Genomic DNA, 27,535 nt, shown 5'->3' with positions numbered 1-27,535 from the left:
AAAAGTATTAACAAAGAATCTGCAAATGAGCCCAGATGACTTATGCTACTGCTTGAAGACTCTCTCTAACAGATGTTCAGAAATACCTTTTTCGAACTACTTTTGCTGGAAACCAGAAATCCCAGTTTATTCTCCCACTGGCCTATCTTCCTGTGAATTTTGCCATTTAAAAGTTGCACTTGCAAGGACAAATCAATCAAGAAATGATAAAAATCTTGTAGGGTCAGTTTAGTAGCATACCAAAATATAGAAAGATCTGAGGTTTCCACCAACATCTCCACCAAAGAATCTACCATTTTCGTGTGGAAAATGATCGTGTTCATCATTTTTCCTAGTTCTCTGTGGTCCGCAAGACCAAGCGAAGCTTTAGATACACTGGTGTAGGCCTGGAAAGACACAAAAAAAGAAATCTGCTGTTACATGTGCAGCTGCTTTTTTTCAAATCCCATTGCTATTGCCCATTTCTGTTTGTGCTGCGCACAAGACACCTGTGTACTGGAAGACTGAGCACGGACTTAAAAACTTTTATGTTTCCACTAGAGATTGAAAAAACCCAGCAAACTGACTTTCAGTCAAGTCTCCAAATATCACTTGACTGTGACAGCAATTCACAGATAAACTGTAAACCAAATGTATTGACAAAACACAAATGTGCACTTGTAAGTCCTCCCTTAACAACGTGGGCAGACTGAATCACACCCCACACAGCTGCCAAACTGCTTACCCTCAACACCTTCTGTTTCTGAACTGCTATAAACACCCCAAAGGATGATTTGCAAAAATTATGCAAAGTTATATCAAAATGTAGCAGATTATCTATTTCAATATTTCATTGATTTTTAAGAGTAGGTTATTTTTAGACAGCCTGTCACTTGCAGTCTGAAAGCAATCCAGAAGAGCAGTAATTTACATTTAGGCTTTAAGTTAGTGACGTGGCATGTATATTTACCAAGCCTTACCTGCAATCTAAACCAATCTAATCTCATTCCTCTGAAGTCAAATACCTCTCCATCTTCAACTGCATCAGGGAAAAATACAGAACAGAAAACCTTTAGGAAAACAACTCCAAATTCAGATATACTATATCAGATCTTCTAAAAAACCCCAAAGGACTAAAGAATTATTTGGGTAATAAACCTCATGCTTTTACTCAAAAATTTTCATCCAGCACAATCATGCCAATAGAAATTAAAATATTTATGTGGAAATGTGTAATAACTTTTCTATATTAAATATATAAAATATATTAGAATACATGAATTTTTAAAATATATTACTACCCAACAGCATTCTTCAAAAGCTCTATCTGCAGGGAACTGCCCTGGAAAAGGGACACACTACAAGAAGCAGATACAGTAATGAAAGAGAAACAAGAGAACAAAAGCAGTTTATACAAGTTATCTGCTTCTACTGATTGCATGAAACAAAAAGTGATGGAATCTGCCAGTCTGTTATCATTTTTCCAAGTTCAGTTTAAACTTACCTTGTTTCACACTTAGTGAAGTCATTGTGTTTACAAAAGAGGACATGATGATTGATTCATCCTCTGGGCACACTGAAAGATTCTAAAATAAATGTTGTTGCTATTATTATTATTATTATTATTATATGGTTTATGAAACAACGTCAGCACCCATGCCCCATTTATCAGCTATAGTGTGACAAAAACCTTAACTTAATCGATGGAATTGACAGAATATTTCAAATAGTGCCATTTAAAGCTTCTAAATTAAAAGCTTTCACTTTTTAATTCATTGGTTGATGACAAATACCTAGGAAAGTTTGCTTTCAAACCAACAGCTGCTCAAAATAGGAAAATCTGTCAGTAAATGCAGCTATGTATTTTCTGTCCTGTAGGCAAAGAAAACCTGGCCATGGCAGGATACAATGGAGCCCATTTCAGCATCACTTTGCTTCCAAAAAACCCTTTCAAAACTTTTTTCCACTAACACTGACTTCGCCTGAAAAATGGCCTATCAGGTCGTCAAATTTTACAAAATACAACATAAATCCTTTCAGTTTCAGCAACTAAAAGGATCATATTTCTATCAAATAATACAATATAGAAGTTTCTCTTAATTCCAGCAATGACTGACATTTTCACCTAAAGGCTGAAAAAAACCCAAATTACCACTCAATCACTTGTCTAGTCTCATGCCTGATACCTGTTACGAATTAATGACAACTAAAATTCAAGCCCATTTTTTATTCTTGTTTCAGTTTGGGCTCCATCTAGTGGGGTCACTAGGGAATGAAACCAAAGCAGTTCAGAAAGTTTATAATTTCTTGGTTGGGCTAAATGTGAAAAAGTTTCTACAACCTCCTTCAGTGACAGTACCTGTTGCACTGTTTCTAAACATAACAGTGCTTGATAATAATAATAAAGTATTCTTATATGAATACCTATATATATGAATTCACACCATTCATAATAGTTATGAAGCTGGGTCAGGGGACATTTAGACTGTGCTTTAGGAAAAGGTTTTTCACCCAAAGGGTGGTTGGGCACTGGAACAGGCTCCCCAGGGAAGAGGACTCAGCCCCAAGCCTGGCAGAGTTCAAGAAGCATTTGGACGATGCTCTCAGGCACATGGTGTTACCCTTGGGGATGGTCCTGTGCAGGACCAGGACTTGGACGATCTTTGTGGGTCCCTTCCAACTCAGGATATTCTGTGATTCTATACAGAAACTAAAAGCACAACTCCATGTCCTAGAATTAAACAGTAACTTCCTTTATTCCGTAATGTTCATCAAAACCCACAAACCGGGAGGCTTTTCGTGAAGTCACTTTGGACAAAGAGCCCTTTTTACAATTTGCATTTGAGAACCCAGAACCCCAGTGCTGCCATACCTGCACAAGCTCATTTAAGACCACAGCATCAAAGCCAGAGAGGTACTGCACGTAGTATCTCTGCATCACTGGGCCGTATTTCCGCACGTGTGCTCGGAGCTCCTCCATGTAGAATATTAGCTCGGCTATGTGCCTAGTCAAGAAGGCAAAAAAACCCAATTTCTATCAGTGCAATGCTTCTCAAGGGTATTTGCTCCTATACCTTGCTTTTAAAACAATTATCAACAGGTAATTTCCATATGCAAACATTTGTTCACATTGTAAAAGGAGCTTACAAGGGTCATTTTCTCTGCAAGGTCAAATCCACCCAACAGGAGGTAAGTTAGCAGGATACCACCACAGTAACCCTTAAAGGTTTGTATAACTATTCATCACTTTTTTTGATTAAGAAGCCCTTTTGTAATGCTCAGTTTGAAAAAATGTTTTTCTCAGAAAGTGGTTACACTTGAAAAATACAACTGTAATAACTGCTTTTCTGTATTTTTTTTTTCAAGAAATGAATAGTTGCACAGGTTGTTTCAGAGAGGCTCTGGAATCTTCATCATTCCTTAGGACCTAAATCCAGTGAAGCTAGAAATGGCCTTGTGATTGTCACTCATTTAAAGTCCTGCAGTCCTTCAGTTCAACCTTGTGTTCAATAATCTTGAGAACAAATCAAAGTTTCCTGCCTGTCCACATTTGTGAGATCATGTAATCACCTTTCTCATTTTTATCATCTGTTTATGGAGACATTCATGCAGTCATAAATTACATAAATAAAGCTTAGTTTTATTTCAAAAACTGTTTGAAAGACAGTTTTGCTACCAGAGACCTACAAATCCACAAATTAAGCTTTTCGACAGTTTTCTTACCTCCTCCACTGACTTATCAATGCAAAATCAGTAACACCAAAGACACGATAAAGCTTTGCTTTTGCTTATTCAAAATAAAAAGGCACAAGAACTTACATAAAATACTTTCATTTCATAAGTTAATTTTTACTGATGTGTTCCAGTTTCTAAGGCAGTACTTTTAGTTTTCTATTCTGATGGGAAGCTTAATATTCCCAGGTAAATGTTTTCTGCACAGTCTCAACTCTCCTATATAGCCATCCTTTTCTGAGGTTCCCTTGCCTTGAAATGTATTTTGTCTGTGAAATTCTAATACTTAGGGTATAACACTGAAAATGCACATACTTATCTATGAAGTCATCTGCGCTCTTCTTTGGCATATTGTCTGCATGACGTAGGAGCCAAATAATTTCATCACGAGCAAAGGATAATGCCATAAATACAAAAAGTGCCTGAAAAAGAAAAATTGTTCACAAGCTCATAGATACACACAACAGTTGGGACAGCTTGTGCATGGTAAGAGGCAACCAGTCTCTAAAACCAAAGTATTTAGAAAACTAAGTAGGTTTTCTCAGAGTGAAGTGTGAGATTTCCCCCCCCGCCAAACAAACTCAATGTGGTATTACCACTGAGAAACACACTGTGAGACTGTACCAATGCAAAGCATAAGAGGCATCATTACCTTGGGGCCCAGCAGGCCTGGCTGATCAGACAGGACAGTGGCCAGCTCTTTGAGTGCAGAACGTAAAAACTTGCGTCTCTCTCTGTGCATTGAACCGCTGCATCAAGAGAACAATCCCAGACATCATCCACTGTGCTAGCCACAGAACATCTGATTTTCTACAACATTTAAGCCCAAGCATAGGCAGATTACACTGTATCAACTTCACAAGTTCAGAAGTTTGAAGAGTGTGGTTCAACTTAAACTGGCATCCCCATCACCAACACTGTATATTCCCACAGGATCAATAAATTTGACCCCCAAGTTCTCTGCCCCTCCTCTGTGATGTGCATTTGACTCCATTACAACATTTCTATTTAATTTGCATTCTCATTAAGTAGTCAGACAAAAAGAAACTAAAGAATAAACTAAATGCTGCCATCCAGATAATTTCAAAACTAATCTAAAACTTGGGAAGTTAAATTGGTAATGGAATTAAGCAAATCCAGATTTAAAAGAGGATCTCATTTGAAAATGCACAAGTAATTCAGCATTCAACGAATCCCTTTTATATATTCTTTATAACTTTGTTTTAAGAAAACCAACACTGAAGTCAGTCAGGAAAACTCTGTAAGACACTCACGCATGTGAAACAGCGGCTTCTTTGCACTCTCTGATGTCATTAATTCGCTTGTTGTAGCTGCAAGAGAAAACCAACCCCACAGGGCAATAAGAATCAGCAGCACAGTTCAGCGAGACCTGAGTGCAACCCAAGAGGAGCTGCAATGTTGTAGCAAGCAGGGCACAGCAAAAAGCTCATGAGACTTATTTCCCTGATCAGAGCTAAATGCCAAAAGTGGACGCTCAAACAAAAAAAAAAAACTCTACTGAAGTGCTCCTAATGCTGCTGGTAAAACTCACAACTTTGTTTCTGAGTTTTTACATCATATACTGCAGAAAGTGGCAGCCAGATGCAATTTTTCAAGCAAGCTCTACATTTGTAACATCATTTCCCTTCACAAGATCAAGATTATAGAATTACAGAATCATAGAATGATTTGGGTTGGAAGAGACCTTAAAGCCCATCTAGTTCCAACCTCTCTGCTGTGGGCAGGGACACCTTTTTTTTACACAAGATTTGTGGGAGAGATGATTAATTTTAACTTTTGTCATTTCAGAGACTGATTCACGAGACTTTTTCAGAACTGAGACAAAGAAAAGGTGTGGTGGTTATGGAATCAGGCCCTTAAAAGTTATGCACTTAAAGAAATAGTCAAGATATCAAGCAAAAATGTTTGCATAATAAGCAGAACTTAAGTGAAGCAGAAGTAACATTTTTGAAACAGTTCTTCAAGAAATACGGTATTTTTAACAGAGGTTCTGAAAGAATAAAAGTTGAATTAAAACTTACCCTCTTATGTTTACAAACAAGTCTTCTGCAGCTTTGTGAATATGGAATACTTCATCTCGAAACAGAGCCAAGCAAGAGCTGCTTTGAAGTGCAAGTTTCCAAAGGTTCAAAGCTGTAGCATCACTATTTAGGATTCCATGGCACAAAATAAATCCAACTTCAGAAGTTCACATTGACGTATGTCACAAACCAGATGCACAAAGACAGTAAGAGAACAGTGAGATGATTATGCATTTTCTCTTAAATAGTTCACACAGATCATTAATAAACTCTTTAATGGATAACAATAAAAAAATACTCCTCATGCTTCTAGGAGGTATTTCTGTAATATTTTTGCAACATTTTTGTAACATGAACTACTTCATGCTGACAGTACTTGGCTATTTTCATCACAAATACTAAAACCCTCACTTTCAGTCAAAGTGTGGAATAAACTAATGACAAACTCCATTCCAGCAGCACATGCTGAATTCTCACTTCACTGCATGTAAAAGTGATACATACAAATCAGATTTAATCAAGTTCTTCAGAATCTTATTTGAATACAACAGATTTTGCACAGTATACAAAAGTAAGTAGTCTTTAAAATGTTATTTTTTAAACACAACCACGAGCTGTTTCAGAATATTTTACTCACAAATGATCCATTTCTCCATTGCATCCAGAGAGAGGTACTCGCATGGCATCTGTTAAAAAACCCGTAATTTGTAGCACACCAATTATATAAAAGACAATACATTTCATGAGAAGTAGTTTTTAGCAAAAAGGGACATACAAAGCCTTAAATGCTGATGATCAGACTGCTGCTGATCACTAACAGGGCACTGCTTCAATGCTTTAGAAACAGGGTTTGAACATTAAATGAACTTCCATACCCTCCAACACCTCAAACGAATTTTGTCAAATGTCTGATTTCAACAAACATTGTATTTAAAAAGGCATTTGATGTATACTAATCAGTACTTGACAGCTGTTAATGCTTTGGTTTTTTTCAGAACAATAACCATTCACATCACAACTGAGGTGGCAAGTGTAAACACAATTTCAAAGGAAGTACCAGTTGTGATTTCCAGCCTCTTGGCTCACAAACACCTGAGACAGTACACAGGATTCCCTCCCTCTACACTGCAGAAGTTAGCATTGCTTCCCTTCATTTTCTGATTTTTAAATACTGGAAATGAAGGCACGAGCTAATGTAACAGAAGCTTTACTTAATGCAAGGAAACTTTTCCCTAGTACTGAACTATTCAGTTCTCCCAGTGAGCCTACTTACTTCTCTGATCAATAGTCACATAAGAGATCATCCAGCAGAAAGCTACTTTACAGAAAACGTTGCTTAACTGTATCATATAATGCAAATTAAAAGGTCATACTGTGTCAGACTGTGCAGGATTAAGCATTGTACTGGGGGCACTGATGAGGCTCAGTAGTTGTGCGTTTCTCCACTGGTCAGCTGAGAGATTTCGACGAGGATAGACCATCTGGAGTGAAATCAGAGCATCTGAAAGGGACTAAAAAAGGAGGGTAATGATTAGTTTGAATGATTAGTACTATTTTATCAGTATGGGTGTTTTCTCAGCATTATAACTCACAATTATCAAAACATTCTACTCAGCTAGTTCTGAAACTAAACTTGAGGTCAAAACCCATTGCATCTAGTTTAACATATAAAAGACTACTCCAGGCTAAAGGAAGGATGCAGAGCTCAGAATTACAGGACATGGGGGAAAAAAAAAAATCAATAGGGGACAACAACCCTGTCACTTACAACTGGAATTATTCATTATTTCTTCAAGCATCCCAATTATTGTGTTATTCCCTTCTCTGCCACATTATTTACTATGTCCTTCCCCCTTTGGTAGCAAATTATAATTATTTGAGCAGATACTGTCTACAGGAGTATCTTCATAACAAATTAAGCTTATCCAGGTAAGTGTATCCTAAGTCTTTTCCATTACTTTTGTACCAATAGTGGTGCTTGCATGAATCCTCAGAGAGCCAGGGCTGAGCAGAGACTCTGTTGTGACAGCAGAGAAGGTCACTCAGGCAAAAAAACCAAAGTCACGTGCGGAAGCTAAAGCAAAGGACCAAACAACTGTCAGGTTTGCTGCAAAGCAGTGAGAGGATAAAGGGACAACCTAAGTGTGCAATTCCACGAGAGTGCTACCCAAGAATGTGTTTCTATAGCACAGTGCCTGGAGGGATCCCTGACCCCAATTTATATCTCTAGCACAAGAGCAAAAAATCAGAGCGAAAGGCAGCTTTTACAAAACATTTCAAGGGAAAGGACTGGTTTGCTATTAAATGCAAGAGATAATACTGAAAAGTGAAGCATCTTTGCTAAAATGTGCACCAGAAAAGATTATTTTCCAATGAGATCCTTAGCTAAATAAGAGTTCTTAACAAGACAAGAATCACTCGAAGGGAAGTGTAACAAAAATAACATCGCAGATTATTTAGACAAATTAGAAGTATTCAAAACTATTTCACTCCAGAACACTTAGGGACATAGAATCTCAGAATCAATTAGGTTGGAAAAGACCTCTGAGATCATCAGGTTCAACCTTTCACCCAACACCACCTTGTCAACTAGACCATGGGACTGAGTGCCACACCTAGTCTCTTCTTAAATACCTGTGCAGCCCATTGTAAGGCCCAAGCACTCCTTCTGTAAAGAACTTCTTCCTAATGTCTAACCTAAACCTCCTCCAGCGCAGCTTAAGACTGTGCCCTCTTGTCCTACTGCTGGTTGCCTGGGAGAAGCAGCCAACCCCCACCTGGCTACAGCCTCCTTTCAGGGAGTTGTAGAGAGTGATGAGATCTCCCCTGAGCCTCCTCTTCTCCAGGCTGAACAGCCCCAGCTCCCTCAGCCTCTCCTCATAGGACTTGTGCTCCAGTCCCTTCACCAGCCTTGTTGCCCTTCCCTGGACCTGCTCCAGCACCTCAATATCCTTCCTGAACTGAGGGGCCCAGAACTGGACACAGCACTCCAGGTGTGGCCTCACCAATGCTGAGTCCAGGGGAAGAATCACTTCCCTGGTCCTGCTGGCCACACTGTTCCTGATCCAGGCCAGGATGCCATTGGCCTTCTTGGCCACCTGGGCACACTCTGGCCACACTCTGGCTCATGTTCAGCACCCCCTGTCAGCACCCCCTGGTCCCCTTCTGTCTGGCTGCTCTCCAGCCACTCTGTCCCCAGCCTGTACTGCTGCAGGGAGTTGTTGTGGTCAAAATGCAGGATCTGGCACGTGGCCTTGTTACACATCATACCACTGGATTCAGCCCATCTATCCATCCTGTCCAGGTCCCTCTGCAGAGCCCTCGTAGACTCCAGCAGACTGACACTCCCCTCAACTTGGTGTCATCTGCAAATGTGCTGATGGTACACTCGATCCCCTCATCCAGATCATCAACAGAGATGTTAAACAGGACTGGGCCCAACACTGATCCCTGGGGACACCACTGGTGATCAGACACCAGCTGGATGCAGCACCATTCATCACCACCCTCTGGGCCCAGCCCTCCAGCCAGTTCCTAAGCCAGCACAGAGTGCCCCTGTCCAAGCCGTGGGCTGCAGCTTTTCCAGGAGTTTGCTGTGGGAGACAGTGTCAAAGGCTTTGCTGAAGTCCAGACAGACCACACCCACAGCCTTCCCCTCATCCACCAGCTGGGTCATCTGGTCATAAAAGGAGATCAGGCTGGTCAGGCAGGACCTGCCCCTCCTAAACCCGTGCTCTCTGGGTCCCTTGTCCACCTTGTAGGTGCTGCGTGATTGCACTGAGGATGATCTGCTCCATAACCTTGCCAGGCACTGAGGTCAGGCTGACAGGCCTGGAGTTTCCTGGGTCCTCCTTCCAGCCCTTCTTATGGATGGGTGTCACACTGGCCAACTTCTGATTGGAAATGGATCTGGGACCTCCCCAGTGAGCCGGGACTGTTGGTAGATGATGGAGAGCGGCTTGGTGAGCTCTTCCACCACCTCCCTCATCACCCTTGGGTGGATCCCATCTGGTCCCATAGACTTGTGAGGATCCAAGTGGCTCAGCAGGTTGCTAACTGTTCCCTCCTGGATTACAGGGGGCTATTCAGCTCCCTGTCTCTGTCTACCAGCTCCAGAGGCTACTTGTCCTGAGGACAACCTGTCTTCTTGTTGAAAACAGGCAAAGAAGGTGTTAAGTACCTCAGCCTTTACCTCATCTTTGGTGACTATATTCCCCCCTGTGTCCAATAAAGAATGGAGGCTTTCCTTGCCTTTCCTTTTGCTATTGATGTATTTATAAAAACACTTTTTATTATCCTTTACTGAAGTGGCCAGATTAAGTTCAAATTGTGCTTTCACCTCTCTAATTTTCTTTCTGCATGCCCTAACACCATCCTTAAACACTTCATGAGTTGCCTGCCCTTTCTTCTAAAGGTGATAAACCCTCCTTTTTACCCTAAAACTCTGTGAACTTCTAGTGACAATCCTAAAATGTTTAAGGAAATCAAGAAAAATCTCAAGAGGGTCGGAGAAGGAAAACACAAACAGTACCTGGACACCAAAACAGAGGAAAAAAAAAACCCCAAACCTTGTAAAGTTCAGGTAGTAACTTAGTATTTAACTTCAGCTCCTGTCAAAGATTCAAAAATAAATTGCTATGCAATCAATTTGGAAGCACATAGTAAATAACACCTGTATAAATAACAATTGGTCAGTCATATTCACACAAAACTAGCTTCCTCTGACAGAACAGCAAGTCTAGTGGACAAATGGGAAGTGATAAACAGGATATACATTGACATTGGCAGAGCTTCTGTCACTTTTCCAAGGTATCCTTACATGAAAATGCAGCCTAGATGAAACATCACACAACTGCAACACAACCAGCTGTGTAAGAATGCAAGCTTAAAAACATTTGTAAAGAAAAGGGTAAAGGAATTGGGTTCATTTAACTCAGTGAAGGCAACTGAGCAGGGTAAACAGTGTCAGCTTTTGAGTACCAGAGCTATTGTTAAAGAGGCAGTGGTGATCTCCAGGATTCCCACTTTAAGGACAGTCCAAAGCAAAAACCCTCAGGACACAAAATAGAAAATCGCATTCATCTCAAATGGCAAACCAGCATAACAACCAACTTCACAGAAACATGGGGATCTCTTGAATTTCAAGCTACAAACCTACACAAAACACAGGTGTAGCTGTTCTCAGACGACCTGCAACTGATTTTTAATTAATTTCTACTCCTTAGTAAATAAAATGGCTCCTTACTAGTGGGTCTCACCATTACTGTACTTCTATAGGTTCTGCTTTTTAATATGTTATCAATCCCCAGCTCCAGACATTCATTATAACTAACATCTCATGTAAAATTAATACCCAACAGCCTTTGACAAAACAAACCCTTGCATATTGACTTTTCAATCTCTGTTTCTCCCAATTAACGGAGTGCGTGCCTGTAAAAAGTAGTTACATACTTTACTGTGAGGTACAAATTCCTCCATCATTTTCTTTAAAGGATTTTCATAATCCACAATCATCTGGCCAAGGCGTGGATATTCTCTGTCACTAAAAGCAACAACAAACAATTCACTTAGGTGCAGCTGTTACTGTTATCATTACACAAATTTCTTACACAACAGATTTTTTTTACCTTGCTCCATGTGTCATTTCATGGGCATAGTTATACAATCCAATGATAGCCTTCCTTTCCTCAATTCGGGACAGCAGGATCATTAGAGTCGTGTAGGTTATAATCAAATCTAGGTAGTTCTTAGTTAAATCAAAGTTTACAGTCTAGAAATAGAAAAACCCTGTAAATCATCATTCTACAAATTTTTACAAAACAAGCATAAAACATTTTCCTTGCCTTTCCACCAATTTCCAGCATTTTTTAAATACAAGGCACTCTCTCTTTTGAACAAAGTTCTTGTTCTGGTTGCATATGACTTTGTATGGTCTTGGTTTATTCACTCAAATTCCCAGAACTGTTTGCACTTGTGAAAGCAAGCAAGCAAATAAATCTTTCCAGGCTTAAAAGTCACATGTTACCTGACAGATAGGAAAACTTTTCTTGGATGTTACTAAGCAGTCTGCAGTGCCTTGCTTATGAAATCTATTTTAATAAGGCTCTGTAATGTGAAAAGGTAACATCATTCCATAGGATATATACCTGCTCCTTTTTTATATTATGAAACTAAGCCAAATTTAGAAATGACTAAAACTAGCAAGGTGACATTATGAACATTAAGAAGGTTGAAACAAAGAGGAAAAGGCATTTGAGGTTTTCTTTTGGGGTTCTACAGTGTTTGGCTGTGGAGTTTTGAGGTTAAGGGGATTTTTTTTTTGGTTTGGTTTTTTTGTTGTGTTTTTTTTTTTTTTTTTTCCCCGTGGGTTTTTTTTGCATATTGGTTTGGGGTTTTTTCGTTTGTTTTGGTTTGTTTTTTTTAAATATAACTCTTTTAGGTGCTTTTGTACTTGCTTTAGTCAACCCCAGAAGTGACCTCCTCACATAGCTTATGTGGACACCAGTAATATTCCTGTCCTGTGAATCTCATAAGGCTTAAGCATACAAGTAACAGCAGAACCCAAGAATTAATTTGTAGATGCAATAAAGCAAAAATTACAGGAAGATTTGTATGTCTGATAACAGATAACGTTGTTACTACTGTTCATAAGAAGCCCATTGAAAACAAGCTATTATAAAAATTAGAAATCCTGAAGATAAGAGTTTTTATTTCTCTTGCATTTATAACCAGATATGTCATGTTTCTTGGGCTAACATAAGCAAATCCTTCTCCCCACAGGACTCCGATTAGAAACATTTTTGAAAGCGTAAACCCAGAAACTTACAATATCAAAGAAGACTTGGCAAACATCAATAGTGTTCAGCAGCTCACAGACATGGTCCTTGAAAAACAAAGGAGTAACTTTAGTCTAAAGAGAGCTAATTAAATAATTTTACAACGACTAGTGATGGATTTCGATTCTTCCTTTATTTGAAGAACAGAGCTACAAGTCCAGCTATTTCATTACATAGTTTTATTTCATAAATGGAGTGACCAAACCCTGACGTGACGGGACAGCTGACACATGTGTAATACCTTACCTTAAATTCCATTACATCAACAAAGGTGAAGTAGTACAATGCCAGGTTCTTCAGAATCTCTGACTTTTCTTTCTGGAGCTGAGCAAGCTGTTGCTACAAGAGAAACATAAACAGGCACACTGTTCTTAGAAGATCTTGAGAAAACTGCTGCAAAGTAATCCCTGTGAAGCGCTGAGTAATCACCAGGCTATGCAAAGAAGCTGCAACATGGTTTTCTAAGATTGAGGTTCTGTGTGTCTCAAACACACACAGAGTCCTCAGCACAGATCATTTTAACAGCTGCCAACTATACTTTGAAGATAAAAGTCACATTAGTACACATTAGTACCAGAGTCATATTGTTTAGCTCAGCTAGAGATGAAAATGGGTTGTTAGGGAAACAGTGTTATCATATGTATAATTAGCCAAAGCAGAACAGTACATGAGCACAAATCAGTATGCCAAAAAAAAAAAAAAAAATAAAATAATGACGTTACTCGAGGTAGGAGAAAAGAAGGCGGCAGGTTACAAACTTTACTACAGAAAAACATTATGCTTTTAAATTCTGAACTTACCAAAAAGAATATCCAGGCAAAGCCACGTTAAGCATGCAAAATAAAATGTAGATACAAACATAAAATACAGTAACGGTTCTTGGACCAGTTCCATATAAACACAATAATACATTCAAACAAAAGCAAAGAAATAAAGAAACAAACAAAAAAAAGAAGCAAAACACTAGCACTAGAAACTGGTGGATAAAATGGAAAAGGCAAATGTGAATACAAAGGCATAAAATAGTTCACATGGATTTTTTTTATTATTATTATTTTAAACAGACAATGAAATATCATTTTTCAAAATTTTCTGGGGGAACCAGACACTTGGACAATTAAGAACACAAAAAACTCTAGCTGCTACTGAACAGCTATTCTGTTTATCTATGTATTACAGTCTCACAGCACTGAAGAATCCAATTATTTAACTTGCAATATCCAGCTATGAATTAAGTCTCCTTCCCGATACATGAATTGAGTTAAAGCAGTTGTAACACTGAACAGGAAAAAGTGCCCTCCAAAAAGCTGCAAGATTTTAAATTAAAGACTGATCAAGTTAAATAGGATTTTCTTCTCAAAAAGAGCAATCAATTATATGAAAGAGCTAATAAATTGTTAGCTTATTGTCATTTGAGAGATTAGAACTGAGTATGCTACTTCAGCTCCCTCTCTTTATAAAGCTGTGCCCTGTGTTCTCAGTTTTATGTAAAGCATTAAAATTCCTCTAAATGCATAGAGCAGACTGGCTGGACCACTACTGTGATAAAATCATCATTGCTTCTCTCCTCTGAATTTTTAGAGGTGATGATGACTTTTAGAAGCCTTGATCCATGAGGCTTCCACTACAGCCAAGGAAGACAGCGATATAGAGAGTAAATTGGAATGGCTCCATTATAAACTACTCCTGCCTACTTTTACACCACTGCAAAGGATCGGACTTTGAATGCCTATCCTATATATTTTTTAAGTCTCTCTCATGTAGCCATCAGCTGAGACTTAAACAAAAAAGAGTTGCAAGTACACGTGTTCATTTTCTAACTTGTCCTGATAAATCTCATGCACTAGGAAATATGTTATTTCCACTTAATTGATTTTTGGTATAACAAATAGCAACTGAGTGTCCACTCTTGCAGGACACCACAATTTCAGAGGCACAGCACATGAAGTGGGGAGACAGAGCAAAAAGAGAGATGGTGCTGGGAAGCACAGCTGCAAAAAACCCAATAAATTTTCATAAATTCTGTGAAGCTGTATGGAGTATAGGGAATTATACACTCAACTAAGAATTATGGAACCACTGCTGTGCATTCTTAACTAGTTACCTGTATTCCCAGAAACATTTATACTTCAACGATGCTACTACTTTCCTACAGAGTTAAGATGATCATTCTTGCAATTCTGAGTGTTCAAAGGGTCAAAAAGATTTTATTTAAAATAGTAGCATCGAAGTAAAACAAACACCTCAGCTGTGACCACTGTCAGATCAGTATGGGGCAAAGAGTCCCATTCATAGAGCACAGCCTGATGAGTGATGTTTAGAACAGCTGACAGCATGTAGTGTCTTGGATATTTATTTGCATTTTTATCACTCAGGAATGTGGGTGTAGCTCTTTCCACACCCACTGCATCAAAACTTTCCATTACTAATTTCCTAACAGCTGTTGAGAAATTGCCAGTCCTGTATCACTTTGTATTAGGTTTCAGGCTTTTTAACTTTGCCTGCAATTTATTATCAAACAGCTTTCAGTATCCAACAAAAGTTTTGGAATAGGATAAACTGAAGAAATAACTCTTAAAAACATTCCTAGCATTAAAAGATTATTTTCACTATAGCTAACCATGCCTTGCTGACTGGTTACATGTAAGTGGCTTACTTATTCTCTATGAATTTAAAGTACAAATTATACCAACAGTATTTTTGTTTAATGAGGTAAATTAGATTTAAGACCTATGAAAAGCTGCAGGAATTTCAGCATAATATAGCAAGATAAAAAAACCTCTGAAATAATTAATCTGAAATTATTTCTTTTGCCTATTAATAACGTATCACATGTCCGATCATATCAGAATATTATTTACAAATCAGGATTTTAAATACCAGAGAGTGAAGCTAACACTTTGTGAAGTATATTATCCACAAGATATTCATATTAAATCCCCAAAATCTTTGCACAGTTGATTATGTACACAGAGAAAGCACATTAAAAGAAGCAAAAAACAAATGAGAAAGTGTAAGACAGCCTCACTCAGAGCCTACAGGAATGATGGTTCAGAGACAAGAGAGTAATGATGCAGCCATTGGGATATTAACCATGTGGATAAATACCAGTTTAATATCAAGGCTCAGGAGAAACACAAGACAACTAGAAAAGGTTGTTCAGAAAGTATTAAGTGTGAAAAACCAGAGGATAACTTTACTCCTGCCATTTTTTTATCGTGTTTGACTGGTAGCAGTAGCATGTGAATAAATGACTTATTTCATGCTCCAGGAACAGACACTAGGGGAATTTTCTGCTTCTTGCATCAGTGTGATGGAATATAAGCCCCAAATACTACTTGGAATATAAGCCCCAAAAAGCAGTATTATAAATTCTGACTTAAAATTCTGAGGATAGGAGTAAATTATCACTGTCAGCGTTCTTGCTGTCATTTGTTGCAGTCACTACACTTGCCACTTGTAGAGTGATTAGACAAAGATTTGAAAAACTCAATTCATTTGAACAAAGTTCCATGTCTACAAAATCCACAGCAGAACAGCAGGGAAAAGATAGAAGGATCTGCTCAAATGAAGAAAATCAGTTTTAAATTCTGCAAACTAACTGCAGATTGACAAACGTGTCCTTGGTTTTCTTACTTCTAGTTAAAAGCAGCCTCTGAAGTGCTGTGCTGCATATAAAAAGATGCAACAGAATATTTAACGTGTTTACTGACTTATGTTTGTCTGCTGCAAAATCTATTTTTGGTTTGTTTTCATGTTCTTAGCACTAAGTTAACTGTTTTAAAAAGACCCTCTACAAATGTTATGGCCTCTGGGGTTGACCATATTACTAGTAACGATGGCCAACTGGAGCAGGGAGGCTCCTCTTTATAAACTGATCTACCTGTCAGCCACAAAGAATAGTTTCCCCACTCTCTCATCTTCGTTTACAATTTTAGCAAGCTTTTTACGATTCATTTACAAACCACACAATTTTTAGAATGCCATCTCACTAACACTGCTTAGCTGAAATACTGTCTAGGTGTTAATAAGGGGGGGTCTTGTTGTTTCTTTGTTTTTTAAAGGCCAAGTTGTTCAGTTGTCAGTCACGAACTCAAAAGAGAGTTTTAATGGATGAGGATCTTAAGTACTACACACATTTACTCCTCTGCAGGTATTGCAGACACTATGAAGCAACAAGAGCAAGCACATGAGTAGTTTGATTTGCCTTGGCAAGTGACTCATATGGACACTTACAGCAGTGTGCTACAGTGATTTATTACAAATAATGATAAAAAATTAAACTGTATTTGGATGCTACTCCATCTCAAATTCATGCCCAGTCAAAGGTTAAGCCATGAACATAAACATGATGTAAACACTGCTGACAGTGCTCACAATTTCAAAAAAAAAATCTAAGTTATGTCATGAGAATTCTGTTCAGTGAAACATTTTAAAGGGATTTCAGGATTTTACGTTACTTTTTGAAACTACTAAGAAAAAATGCCATTTGCAAACGACTGTTAGGCTGAAAGGCTTTACATGCTATACTCCTGATTACATTATGGGATGAGTCATTTTAAGTCAGTCTTATGTAGGTAACAGCTGAAGACTTCAGACACATGAAATCAGAACAGCAGGTATGGTTGTGGCAGAGCAAGCCACTAGAGGAGCAATTTCAATTCTGAATGAATTAATTTATCCTTTTCTCAAGCATAAGAAATAGTCACTGTTTGTACAAAGCTGAAGAGAGAACGGTTACTCATCATCTGACTTGACTCATGCAGGGGGTACTCCCATAAAATAAACTGCTGCCTCAGCAGGTTGTGGAAAATCCATCTCATTTGTGGTCCCTTCAGCACTAGAAACTCCCTGAGCAGGAGCAGAGCTGAACAGGCAGCTGTGCAGGGCATCCCCTTACCTGGAGAGGGTTTTAGTTTTTCATGGTCAGGAGGCCAGTTACTTTTATGGTGGACTACAGGGAGTTGGAGTTTTGTTGCTTAAGCAAACTGGAAGTTATTTGAAAAATCAAGTCTCCCCTATTAGAGATCTATCATCCCAGAAAACTGGAGAAAAATATTAAAATTTACTGAATCTGAGGATAATTTAAGGAAACAGCTGTCACATCTGTAATGACCATATAATTTCCTCAAAAATAAATGACTGTTTCCTAGTGAAAAAGGATTACCAATACATGAGGCAGCACAGCTGAGATCCTAAAGTTATGTTTCCACAGAAGACAGTTTCTAAATTATCTTCATTAGTGCTGTGCAAATTATGATATTAAGAGCTTCAGTAGAAACAAGCAAATAAATGAGATTTTCCTTGAGGCACTGTACCCCTTGCAGGGGCTGAAAGACATACTTGGAAAAAACAAATGATTATTTGTATTAAGTGTTTTGAAAAAGACTAATTACTGGAAGCACCTATCACAAATTAAAACTCAAGACTGGTTATGAAGTCTGTATTTCAATTTCTTGTTATAGAAGAAAGCATTTAATAAAAGCATGCATAAATGATTTCTAATAAGCTTTAGCCAAGGAGGTCCAGCCACTCTGTGCCACAACACTTCTCCCACATTCAGGTAATTTGCTATGCAAACAGCTCACAATTAAGTGAAACTGTGAGACACAGCAGACCAAGCACATACACTGGAATCTAAAAGGCAAAAAGGCAATACAGCTGTCAAGAAAAATAAAATCTCGAGTGAAATAATTCCAAACTAAAGATCCTAACTGAGGCAGGCTGGAAATGCTCACACAGCATGTACTCTGCTCCCATGGGATCTTATTTCCAGTCCCCACTGACACAATACAGCAGAAAATTAGCACAGTTAAACCAGGTAAATAAACCCTCAGAACACTATTTCCTAAGAAATTCAATGTGTAGTCAATGCAAAACACGAATGGAATTGATATGAATAATACTGAGAACAGAGCTACTAGATGATGATGATTAGCAGTATCTGCAAAACAGACATTTCTCCCACTAACCATCCCCTTAGAAACTTCCAAGAGATGCTTCACTGGTCTGCTGACTGCTAAGCAATGACTCCAAAAGGTTTGTTTCTTACTTTCTCAATCCTTCAAGTTTTTGCTTACATACATCCTTCCTTTGCAGATATTCCATACACTATATGCAGCAACACTCCGTTGCTGGCCAATTTCCTTAACAGTTAATTTAAGAGCCTGGTCTTCAAACTGCACATTTTCAAGGTTATGTGGTTCACAATGGTTATTGGAAAAGAAATGGCAAGTGTAAGAGATCACAGGGACTGCACTCAGGCAACGAGAGAGAGAGAGAGAGAGAGAGAGAGTTATGAACTGATGAGGTGCAGAGTTATCTATAATTGACCCTCTGGAAGATGAGCTACTCCACTTCCCAGCCTGGTCAGCAAGGATTCATCAGGCACTTCACTGTTTGAACAGTCCACAAACTTTCATTCTTGGAACAATACTGAAAATCAGTGACTGTCAGACAGTGCTCTAGTCTGACTCAGGGTCAAAATGGAGAAGGAACAAAACCAGGAGCTGTGTTTTTCATGGATAAAGAAGTAAAAGCTATCAATAGCAAATATAACAGAATCTCTTGTTTCAACAGAATGAAAATTTAGGCTTTTCAAGCTCATCTGATTACAGCAGACGCTGCTCATAGTCTTCAGTGTGTTGCTCATTTCTGAGACACAGAACACTGCAGAAGATGGTACCTGAGAGAAAGCAAACCAACAGCTACAAACAGGGGGGGGAAAAAAAAGCTGGCACTACCTATTCTCCAACTGAATGCAAACCTGTTTGGCAACGTGACCTACTGACATGTGAAAAGGTACTACTAACAGTATAGGTGCACAGTGCTAAGCAGTGTTTGTTGAACATATAAAATCCAAAACCTCTTCCTGAAAGGCTGCCCCGGAATTTTCACGGCAAGGAGGAAACGCAGCTTATGATTTCTCAGCTATTTCCACTGCAGGAATCCTTTGTGATATTTCTTTAATTGATGTGTTCCTGTTCCAGTAAGTTTCTTGCCCTTTTAAAGCTCTGATGACCCATTTCCCTACTGAAGGAACTCCCTGGTGTGCCCTCCTGATACATGGTGAGGTAGTTGTTGGCCAGTGGCAGGAGGGAAACAGAGGCAGAAAGGAGGGGAACATCTTCCTGACCAGGAACCTGATGCTTACACCTTTTTTGAAGTTAAGGTTTATAAACAAAAATTGATTTTACCTCAAACTAGAACTTTCTCTGCACATGATACGGCTTTAGTTTCATGAGGTATCTGTAATGGGTAAAGGTTTCTTTTTTGGGAGATACAACACTCTACAGGAAACATCTATAAATAACTAAGACGAGCAGACTGCCATCAGCTCTGACCACAGGAAGGAAACCCCAGCTGCCTATTGCAAGAGCTCAAAATCCTACTTTAAATTGTGCTCATACATAAGGAGGGTAGGCTTTCGTCAACTGGCTGGCTCATGGTAAGTAAACACAAGGCAACGACAAAACATTATGAGCGTGTCCTATTTTAGAAACTATGACTGTCAAAATACAGCAAGTTAGCTTCGATCTCTTTCCACAAACTATACAGGACCAAATCCTTAAATATCTATCATTAATTAAGCTCCAAATTCACAATCAACAACTGCAAGACATTTAGAGCACACATGCAACTGCATTAAACAAATTCTATATATATCACTTTCACTTTTAATAGTAGATCTGCCACTCAAATTTAGAGAATACAGAAGCATTTACCGAACATGGTTAAAAGGGCTTTTTATTTTTACATAAACTTGATAAAGAATTTCAATATTTGTTACTCACACAATCAAATTCAACACAAAAATGAGCAATATTAAGGAGTACAAAGCACGTACAAGTTTTAAAGTGAGAAAGCACATGGTTACTGAAATTGTTTCCTTCATAAGGGAAAGTTTTTCTCTGTTGTTTTTTTTTCTTTTTTCCCCCCATTGGTATTACTGGAGAGATTACATAAAATTTTGAGATGGCAATGTAAAAGAAACTAATTATTCCCATTGTTCTTACCACTACCATTCTGCAGAAACCTGAATGCTTAAAGCAAGCCTAAACCTCCCAAGCACACATGCACGTAGTTGCATGCAGGGAACATGCAAACCCAACACCTACCTCCACTTTTTGCCTTTAGAAAGAAATATAAGCAAGTAAAAAGAAAAAAAAAAATCTTTCCCTTGTCTTTCAAACTGAAACAGGAAAACAAGTGCACATCACCTGCCAAAATGTCTGCCTGTAATCCAATAATGCTAATTACCTCCAAAAGGCTACAAAGTCTAATTCAGCAATACTGGCTCACTCAGAAAGGTGAAATATAATTTACTACTGGAACTGAACTCACTATCTCAAGAGGAAATAATTATATTTCCCTGGTTTTGTACTTCATGAGGTTTCTCCTTATTCATTCAGGCATTCTTTTTTCCCCACAGGGACTCACCCCATAGGCAAGAACACCTGTAAAATACAAACATTTTTTCCCCACTTTGCAACCAGGTATCTTTTACTGATCTGCTGGTCAGGACACATCATAAATAAAGTTATGCAACTTCTATCTTCTGCAATCAGTCCGGTCACCAGGATTTTCTCCTATTAAAGTAAGGCATGATTTTTTTTCAGGGATTTCTTCTCATTGATGGTTCTTTGAAATGGAACAGAAGAGAGCAGGCAAAAAGAAAACTAGAAAGTGTCCTACTCTGACAAAACCCACCCAGAGTTACAGTGTAATGTTCTCTCCTTAGAGGCAGTTCCTTCTCAAGTTTTCTCTCAGGCATTTGAATCAACAGCTATTTTCCAACTGCAACTGTCAGCCTCAGGTGCTTCATAAGAACACATAAAGCCTCTCAGATTTGAGCAATGAGTGGTGAAAGGATATTGAGAAAAATACTTGTACAGTCATTGGTTACTTACATTGTTGTTGCGTGTTTCTACTGCTGGAAACTTCCTGACTATGAATTTGACAGCAGATTCCAGGTTTTTGTCAATAAGATAGGATGGTTTGGCTTTGGGGTCACCACATGCCTATAAAAAAAATACAATAAAAAGTGAAGTAGAAACACAATCATCCACCTAAAGCTAAGTGATAGTTGCAAATCTGAAGACAAACTAGAAAGATTCTTTTTCTGTTTGATTTTTTTTTTTTTTTTTAGTGAGCAGGTGATAAAATGAAAGGCAAAGTGCAGGGACTGTCACAGCTGAAATATGCAATGGGAAACAGTACAGAGATGCTCTTCTACTGAAAAAGATGCATGGAAGTATCAAAGCAGTTAGTGCAGAACAGCAGTGAGGGAAAAAACTCAATCCTAAAAAAAGGAGAAAAAAATGGTTTCCTTTTAATCCTATTCCTGGTTTGAGGTAGTGTTGTATTCATCTGGAGTTAACAAACTGTTAGAAAATTCAGTCGTGTCATCATCTGTGGAGGACAGTGCTGGGCACATTAAATGATTCAACTATCCTTTGTGCAACAGAACTTAACATCCCCCCACCAATCTGCATTGAATTTTTCTTCCAACTGTTAAGTGCAAGACAATTTTCCACCCCACAGTCAAACCGCCAGTACTTGCCTAAAGCAGCCTATTTCCTTAGGTTAAGAACTGAAGTTTTGCTCGTGTTCTTTACTCCTAGAGCAGCATAGGCTGTGCTTTAAAAGCAGGAATCGAGAAGTCTCATTAAATTTTGCTGTGAAGTCGCAGCTAAGTGTTAGGTCTCTCAAATAACTTACGTAGGCAGATCAGAGCAGCTTCTGTGGACAAAGGACTGAGGAAGCACCGACTGTTGCCGGCTCCAGTGCATGCTGTCAGACACACTACTACTTCTCTACTACTCTGAGTAGCCAGCCATGCCACACCGCTTCATTTGGAGGAACACATTAAAAGCAGCATTACTTACATGACAAAATTTGCGCTCAAACCGCATTTGCCTCAAATATTGCCTCAGTTTTGTTTTCCTCGCGGGGATTTGCAAAGGAGTTTCGTGTCTCATGCAAAACTAAATTACATGCTAGGCGTTCCTATGCAGAGTGAACTCGAATGGCAGCTCGCTTAAAAAAAAAAAACAAACTCTCCCCCATTGATTTCTATGACCGAGTTGTGGACTGTAGAGACAGAAGTCATGGAGTATGAGACCGATTCTGAAAGCGGGCAAGCGGGCAAAGGGAAGGTGAAAAGCTTTGCAAACCTTCCAAACTTGTCCTTGCTGGGAAAGCAGTGTAATAAAAAGAGAGAAAAATTACATATAAACAAATTACTCTTAAATTCTAAAGTATTACATTTAAGTGATCCAATACACTATTACCTACATCCAAGAGAACATTATGACCATCTGTTACTCTAGGCAGCACACTTTCTATTGGATGGTGGTTATTCTAACACTCACAAACAACTTTACACGGACTTATTAGAATGCTACTATTGCGCAAATCACTGCAAATATACCGAGACATGTAACTACTAATAGTATTTCCAAACTAAGTTCAGGTAGGGAGAGAAAACAGGAGTTAACAGACATCACATGCAACTACAGGGGAAAAAAAGGAGAGAAACTCAGTGAAGTTTTACATACCTGAAAAAGAAACGGTAGCCAAGAAAAAAAATAAAAGAGTCATTATTTTACGTTTCTAAAATGTCTACCAGCAGTACATGACCATCATGAGGTTTACTAACGTACTACTCTAATATCAAAACTCTCATATTTGCTAATAATCCCAAAGATACGATATTTTAATAAAATTTAGTATCTATAACACAAGAAGAATTTATAATGAAAATAAATTCAGCAACATTCACAGCATCAGTTAGATATTAAGCAGTTGCTTTGATATCCTTAGAGCAGCAAACAACATGTGCCACAAGTGATCTATTCTGTGCACACTTTAAAGTCTTTACACAATTTCAAAAGTAAAAACTATACTGTAAATAGGCATTAAAAAATTAGACAATGCGCTTCAAATTTATGAAGTTCTAATTAACTCCATGTCATGGGTTTGTCAGAACCTTTGTCAGATTATTTCAATTTGTTGTTCTTGCCACACATCCTGTAAGTTTCTCTAGTAAAAGAGGGATTACTGAAACAACTTAACAGACATGTATTTGTGCCCTGTTAAATTCCAATATGGTTGCTGTTACACAGAAGACAACAAATCTGCCACTGTTGACTTCAAAAATTTTTCAGTCTGAATTAAAACACTCCTTCCACATACACTCCTTATTTTTCCTAGCAACAGGTGTTTTTCTTCCTATAAATCAGTTCCCTGAAACGTTTACTAAAACTTATGTTCTACCCAGGCCCTTACACACAGATCATTCACACATAACAGACCTCTGAAAACACTAACATGCACATCCTCCCGTGGCTTCAGGAATTCAGCTGTTACCCTCACTTTAACTGGCATTCTTCTCAACATAGATAACATGCTCCTTCTTTACTCCTTCCCACTGTTTGTTAGCCGACATCACATTTGAAGCAACTGTAATTCTTCCTACTAATAAATGACCCTAGATTGATTCACAGATAAGAAAATTCCTGCAAGATGTTAAAATGTATCCTTCACACACATCAAAATTCCAGCTTCTGGAGAGCTGTACAAGCTGTACGTGGACTGAACGGAAAGAGGACAGGAGACATCACTGAATGAGGAGGTCAATGACTTTTTCTTCGCTCTTCCATGTTCCACAGCAGCTCAGCTCCTCTCTAAGAACTGGTATTAACTGGTTACTAGCTGTTGTTGCATCAGTGACATTTTTGTCCATACTGCTGCCTGCGTTCAGCATCACACAAACCAGTCTGTGCTAAACCTCTCCTAAAATGGTGAACAGATCTATGAAGCTCCAACTCACTATCGTTTACTCTAGAAGGCAGAACAGAATGAAAGTACAAACCCCAATCCCAGCACTTTTGCACAAGTGTCAAAGTGTGGTAAGGCACATAACCACAGTCCTGCGCTGCAGAGAGAACAAAGCCACTGAGGGCAGCAGTCTCAGAATGCAGCTTTTGCTTTCAGCAGTTGTATTAGTCAATACAAAACCCCTTGTCAGTAGTGTAATGGGCAGGAGCATTGTGGTAGAACATACAAAGATCACTTGGCCATATACAGCTCTCTGAGCATTAGCCAGAAGCAGTAGCCTTTTCTCCATCAACCTCAGACATCGCTTTTTCCCCTAAGTGGGATACAATAACCTTCCTTCATTTCTTATTAAAAAAAAAAAAAAAAAATCAACAAACCAAAAAACAAAAATCCCCCCAAAAGCTCCCACCAAACCAACCCAGAATGGCTGCATTTTTCTGAGAACAGCCACATTTTTTGAGCATCAAAAAGAAACTCACAAATTAAAAATGTTCTTACTAATGCAGCATTCCTGGAATATAGCTCTGAAGCTATGGGATTCCAGCTGCTTCAGCCCCGAAATATTATACTGAAAGAACCTCCCAGCAGTCAACTCTGATTTCTTTTGTATATTACTAAACAGCTGTCAAGCAGTTATGCTGAAAAGGATGATGCCAAGTTACGCTTAGAGACTAATCTAAGTAATTAAAAAAAATTTTTCAATGGACTCAAGCACTACAGCATTTCTTTCCACAGCACTTAAGAATGGTACCCTGCTATAAGCTCCCACCTTAGTGAACAGTGATTCTGTGCATCCAACCCCTAACAAGAATAATATGATTTTTATAGATAATAGCTTCGTTAAGAATACTCACTTGCTATCATCATTGGCACAGTCATCGAGCTTCCGAGAGATCGCCCTACATCCCACTTTAGAGATGCTTCATTATGCCCTATGTTTTGAATTAAAACAGCATTTTCCTACCTGTCCTAACAAGGTACATAACTATATTATTATTACTAATAAAAAAAATTCAGGCTCTCTTCTTCGCTATTAGGTTCTTCTACACTAATTTCACTTCGAAAATGAAGAATACTACATATATTTACTTTCAGAAGCAGCCATCAAGAACACATTCAGCAACAAAAACCTTCTTAAGGCCTACATTTAAGTAGCCTCTAAAGAGGAAAACAGAATCCAGTTCAAGTGCCTTTGGCCTAGAATACACTGACTTTATGATGCAGCAAAGAGATCTTTTGCCCAAATACCGTTAACAGCTATCACTGCAAAATCTAAGCTTAACATTTTACCTCCTAGTTGAGGGCAGCAGATATATGGATACTACATATATCCAGCTGAAGTGATATGAATAAAGGGAAGTTTATGCTGAGGTACAATCAAGGTTAGTAGTCAGTGCCCCAAACTTGCCTTTAGAACCCTTAAACTTCACTCAAGCCTCAACATAAACCTCTCACTTGCCCTTGGATAAGAACATTGGGAATCATGACCTGAGTTATATGGTGTAGGACGATAAAAAAGCCTAAATATTGTACTGTATTATTAGCAGGGCTATGTCCCAACAGAAGAGAAACAGGGCCATTTGAATCAATAATTTCCTATTTTCGTCCCCCAGACCTCCCACATCAGCAGATTATCATAAATCATACTTTGCAGCAATTTAACGCGGGTTTCTTACTTCAAGAGATCTTGATTTACTGTCACTGCAGATTTGAGATAAAACACTACTGAGCACAGTTTCACTGGACTGTGACAACATTTACGGAAATAATCATAATCAACAAATCACCTCACCTTCAGATTTCATTTACAAACGACTCTGCACTAAAAAACTATGTGAATTTAACCAGGAAACGGAATTTCAATGATAGTAAAAACTATGCCATCCCCTGAGTTAGTAACTGCATTAATAAATGGAAATACTCTTAAGATTTCCTGTATTGGAAACGGGAAAATCTCCTGTACGTCCCATTTACAGTTTACTGTAGCACATTCTTCTGACACACCTGAAAGGCAGGCACATTAAAACTGTTCTTCCCTTGAAAGAGCTGCTGGCATTAAAGACTTCACCCTAAATTGTATCTAAGTTTGCATGCCTGGCTTGCAGCTGCGCATCCTCTAAATTACACTAAATAACAAAAGGCAAAGGATCGTTCAAAGAGACATTTTCACCATTAACTCCATACTACCTATCATACCTTCTTTGTTTCTGCCATGCATTTAAAGCTGAGATTATCAACTGACAACGTCTAGTTTGGAAAAAAGCAAAACTACTGAGAAGGAGAGAGAGATGAATAATCAATAAAGAGGTGCCTTGAATAGTGGTTCACAATACATTTGCTTTAATACCTCTGATCAAGCCTACCACAACTGCTTGGCTGTATTTTAGGTTTTGTGGAAGTCTAAATTCACTATTAAACAGGCTGGTCCCAAGATAAGTTTTGGGAATGATATTTGTACAAAAGATAAACCCGGACCTTGATACAAAGTATGCTCATAGTTTCAACCACAATCTGGAAGCAGGAGAAATCATATCATTTTTGGACAGTCTCTAAAGGCCTTGGACATACCTAAAATATGTCTCAAAATTATTGAAAATTTAACAGCTATTGCACTTCTCATTCATCAAGGTTCAAAAGTTTGAAAGATAACGTACTTTCAAATTAATTTAAAATTACAATTAAAGGTGTTAAAAGTCAGTCCAGTGTTTCCTAGAGCTAAGCAAGACATCTTCCCTGCTATTACTCATTATTTGGTGTGTGTTCAACCCCAAAGTATGTACTTTACTTTAAGTCCTAGTATATCTCTACTCAGAGATTCAAACCATTAAAATGCAAATTCATGTGAAATCAGAAGGAAAGGCTAGAAAGGACCTTGATAAATTGCCTACTTCCTCTCCTATTCCAAAGCAGGATCAACTGTATCTGTGTTGCTCCCAGGAGATGTCTGCCAAATATTTACTTGCAGGTCTCTAACAGGCTAAATTCAAAAATATTCTCAGTCTTTTCCAATATTTAATTTCATTTTCCAATATTTAATTTCATTTTCCAATATTTAATTTCATTTTCCAATATTTAATTTCATTTTCCAATATTTAATTTCATTTT

General features: G+C 38.3%; 1 protein-coding gene across 4 annotated transcripts in view; it reads right to left on the bottom strand.

Annotated features, from left to right (window-relative positions):
• NCKAP1 (NCK associated protein 1) overlaps positions 1 to 27,535 on the bottom strand; it is a 59,255-nt gene that overhangs the window by 25,957 nt on the left and 5,763 nt on the right. Inside the window, exons 2-17 of one of the 4 annotated variants that reach the window (XM_017829527.1) lie at positions 22,765 to 22,782; positions 21,499 to 21,609; positions 12,836 to 12,922; positions 12,580 to 12,636; positions 11,381 to 11,523; positions 11,205 to 11,295; positions 7,127 to 7,264; positions 6,391 to 6,439; positions 5,754 to 5,910; positions 4,986 to 5,042; positions 4,364 to 4,460; positions 4,027 to 4,133; positions 2,852 to 2,984; positions 1,484 to 1,565; positions 960 to 1,018; positions 241 to 386 (exon numbers count right to left, since the gene is read on the bottom strand). In XM_017829527.1, the coding sequence (XP_017685016.1) occupies positions 241 to 386; positions 960 to 1,018; positions 1,484 to 1,565; positions 2,852 to 2,984; positions 4,027 to 4,133; positions 4,364 to 4,460; positions 4,986 to 5,042; positions 5,754 to 5,910; positions 6,391 to 6,439; positions 7,127 to 7,264; positions 11,205 to 11,295; positions 11,381 to 11,523; positions 12,580 to 12,636; positions 12,836 to 12,922; positions 21,499 to 21,609; positions 22,765 to 22,782 (1,532 nt within the window). Of the gene's footprint in view, positions 1 to 240; positions 387 to 959; positions 1,019 to 1,483; positions 1,566 to 2,851; positions 2,985 to 4,026; positions 4,134 to 4,363; positions 4,461 to 4,985; positions 5,043 to 5,753; positions 5,911 to 6,390; positions 6,440 to 7,126; positions 7,265 to 11,204; positions 11,296 to 11,380; positions 11,524 to 12,579; positions 12,637 to 12,835; positions 12,929 to 21,498; positions 21,610 to 22,764; positions 22,783 to 27,535 lie in introns of all 4 variants that reach the window. The other 3 variants (XM_017829526.1, XM_017829528.1, XM_017829529.1) reach the window with 3 other exon arrangements.

Source organism: Lepidothrix coronata, unplaced genomic scaffold (genome assembly GCF_001604755.1).
Source record: "Lepidothrix coronata isolate B3197 unplaced genomic scaffold, Lepidothrix_coronata-1.0 Scaffold165, whole genome shotgun sequence".
NCBI classification, from domain to species: domain Eukaryota; kingdom Metazoa; phylum Chordata; class Aves; order Passeriformes; family Pipridae; genus Lepidothrix; species Lepidothrix coronata.
Note: the sequence above shows the minus strand (reverse complement) of the source record. Positions and strands in the feature narration are given on the sequence as shown.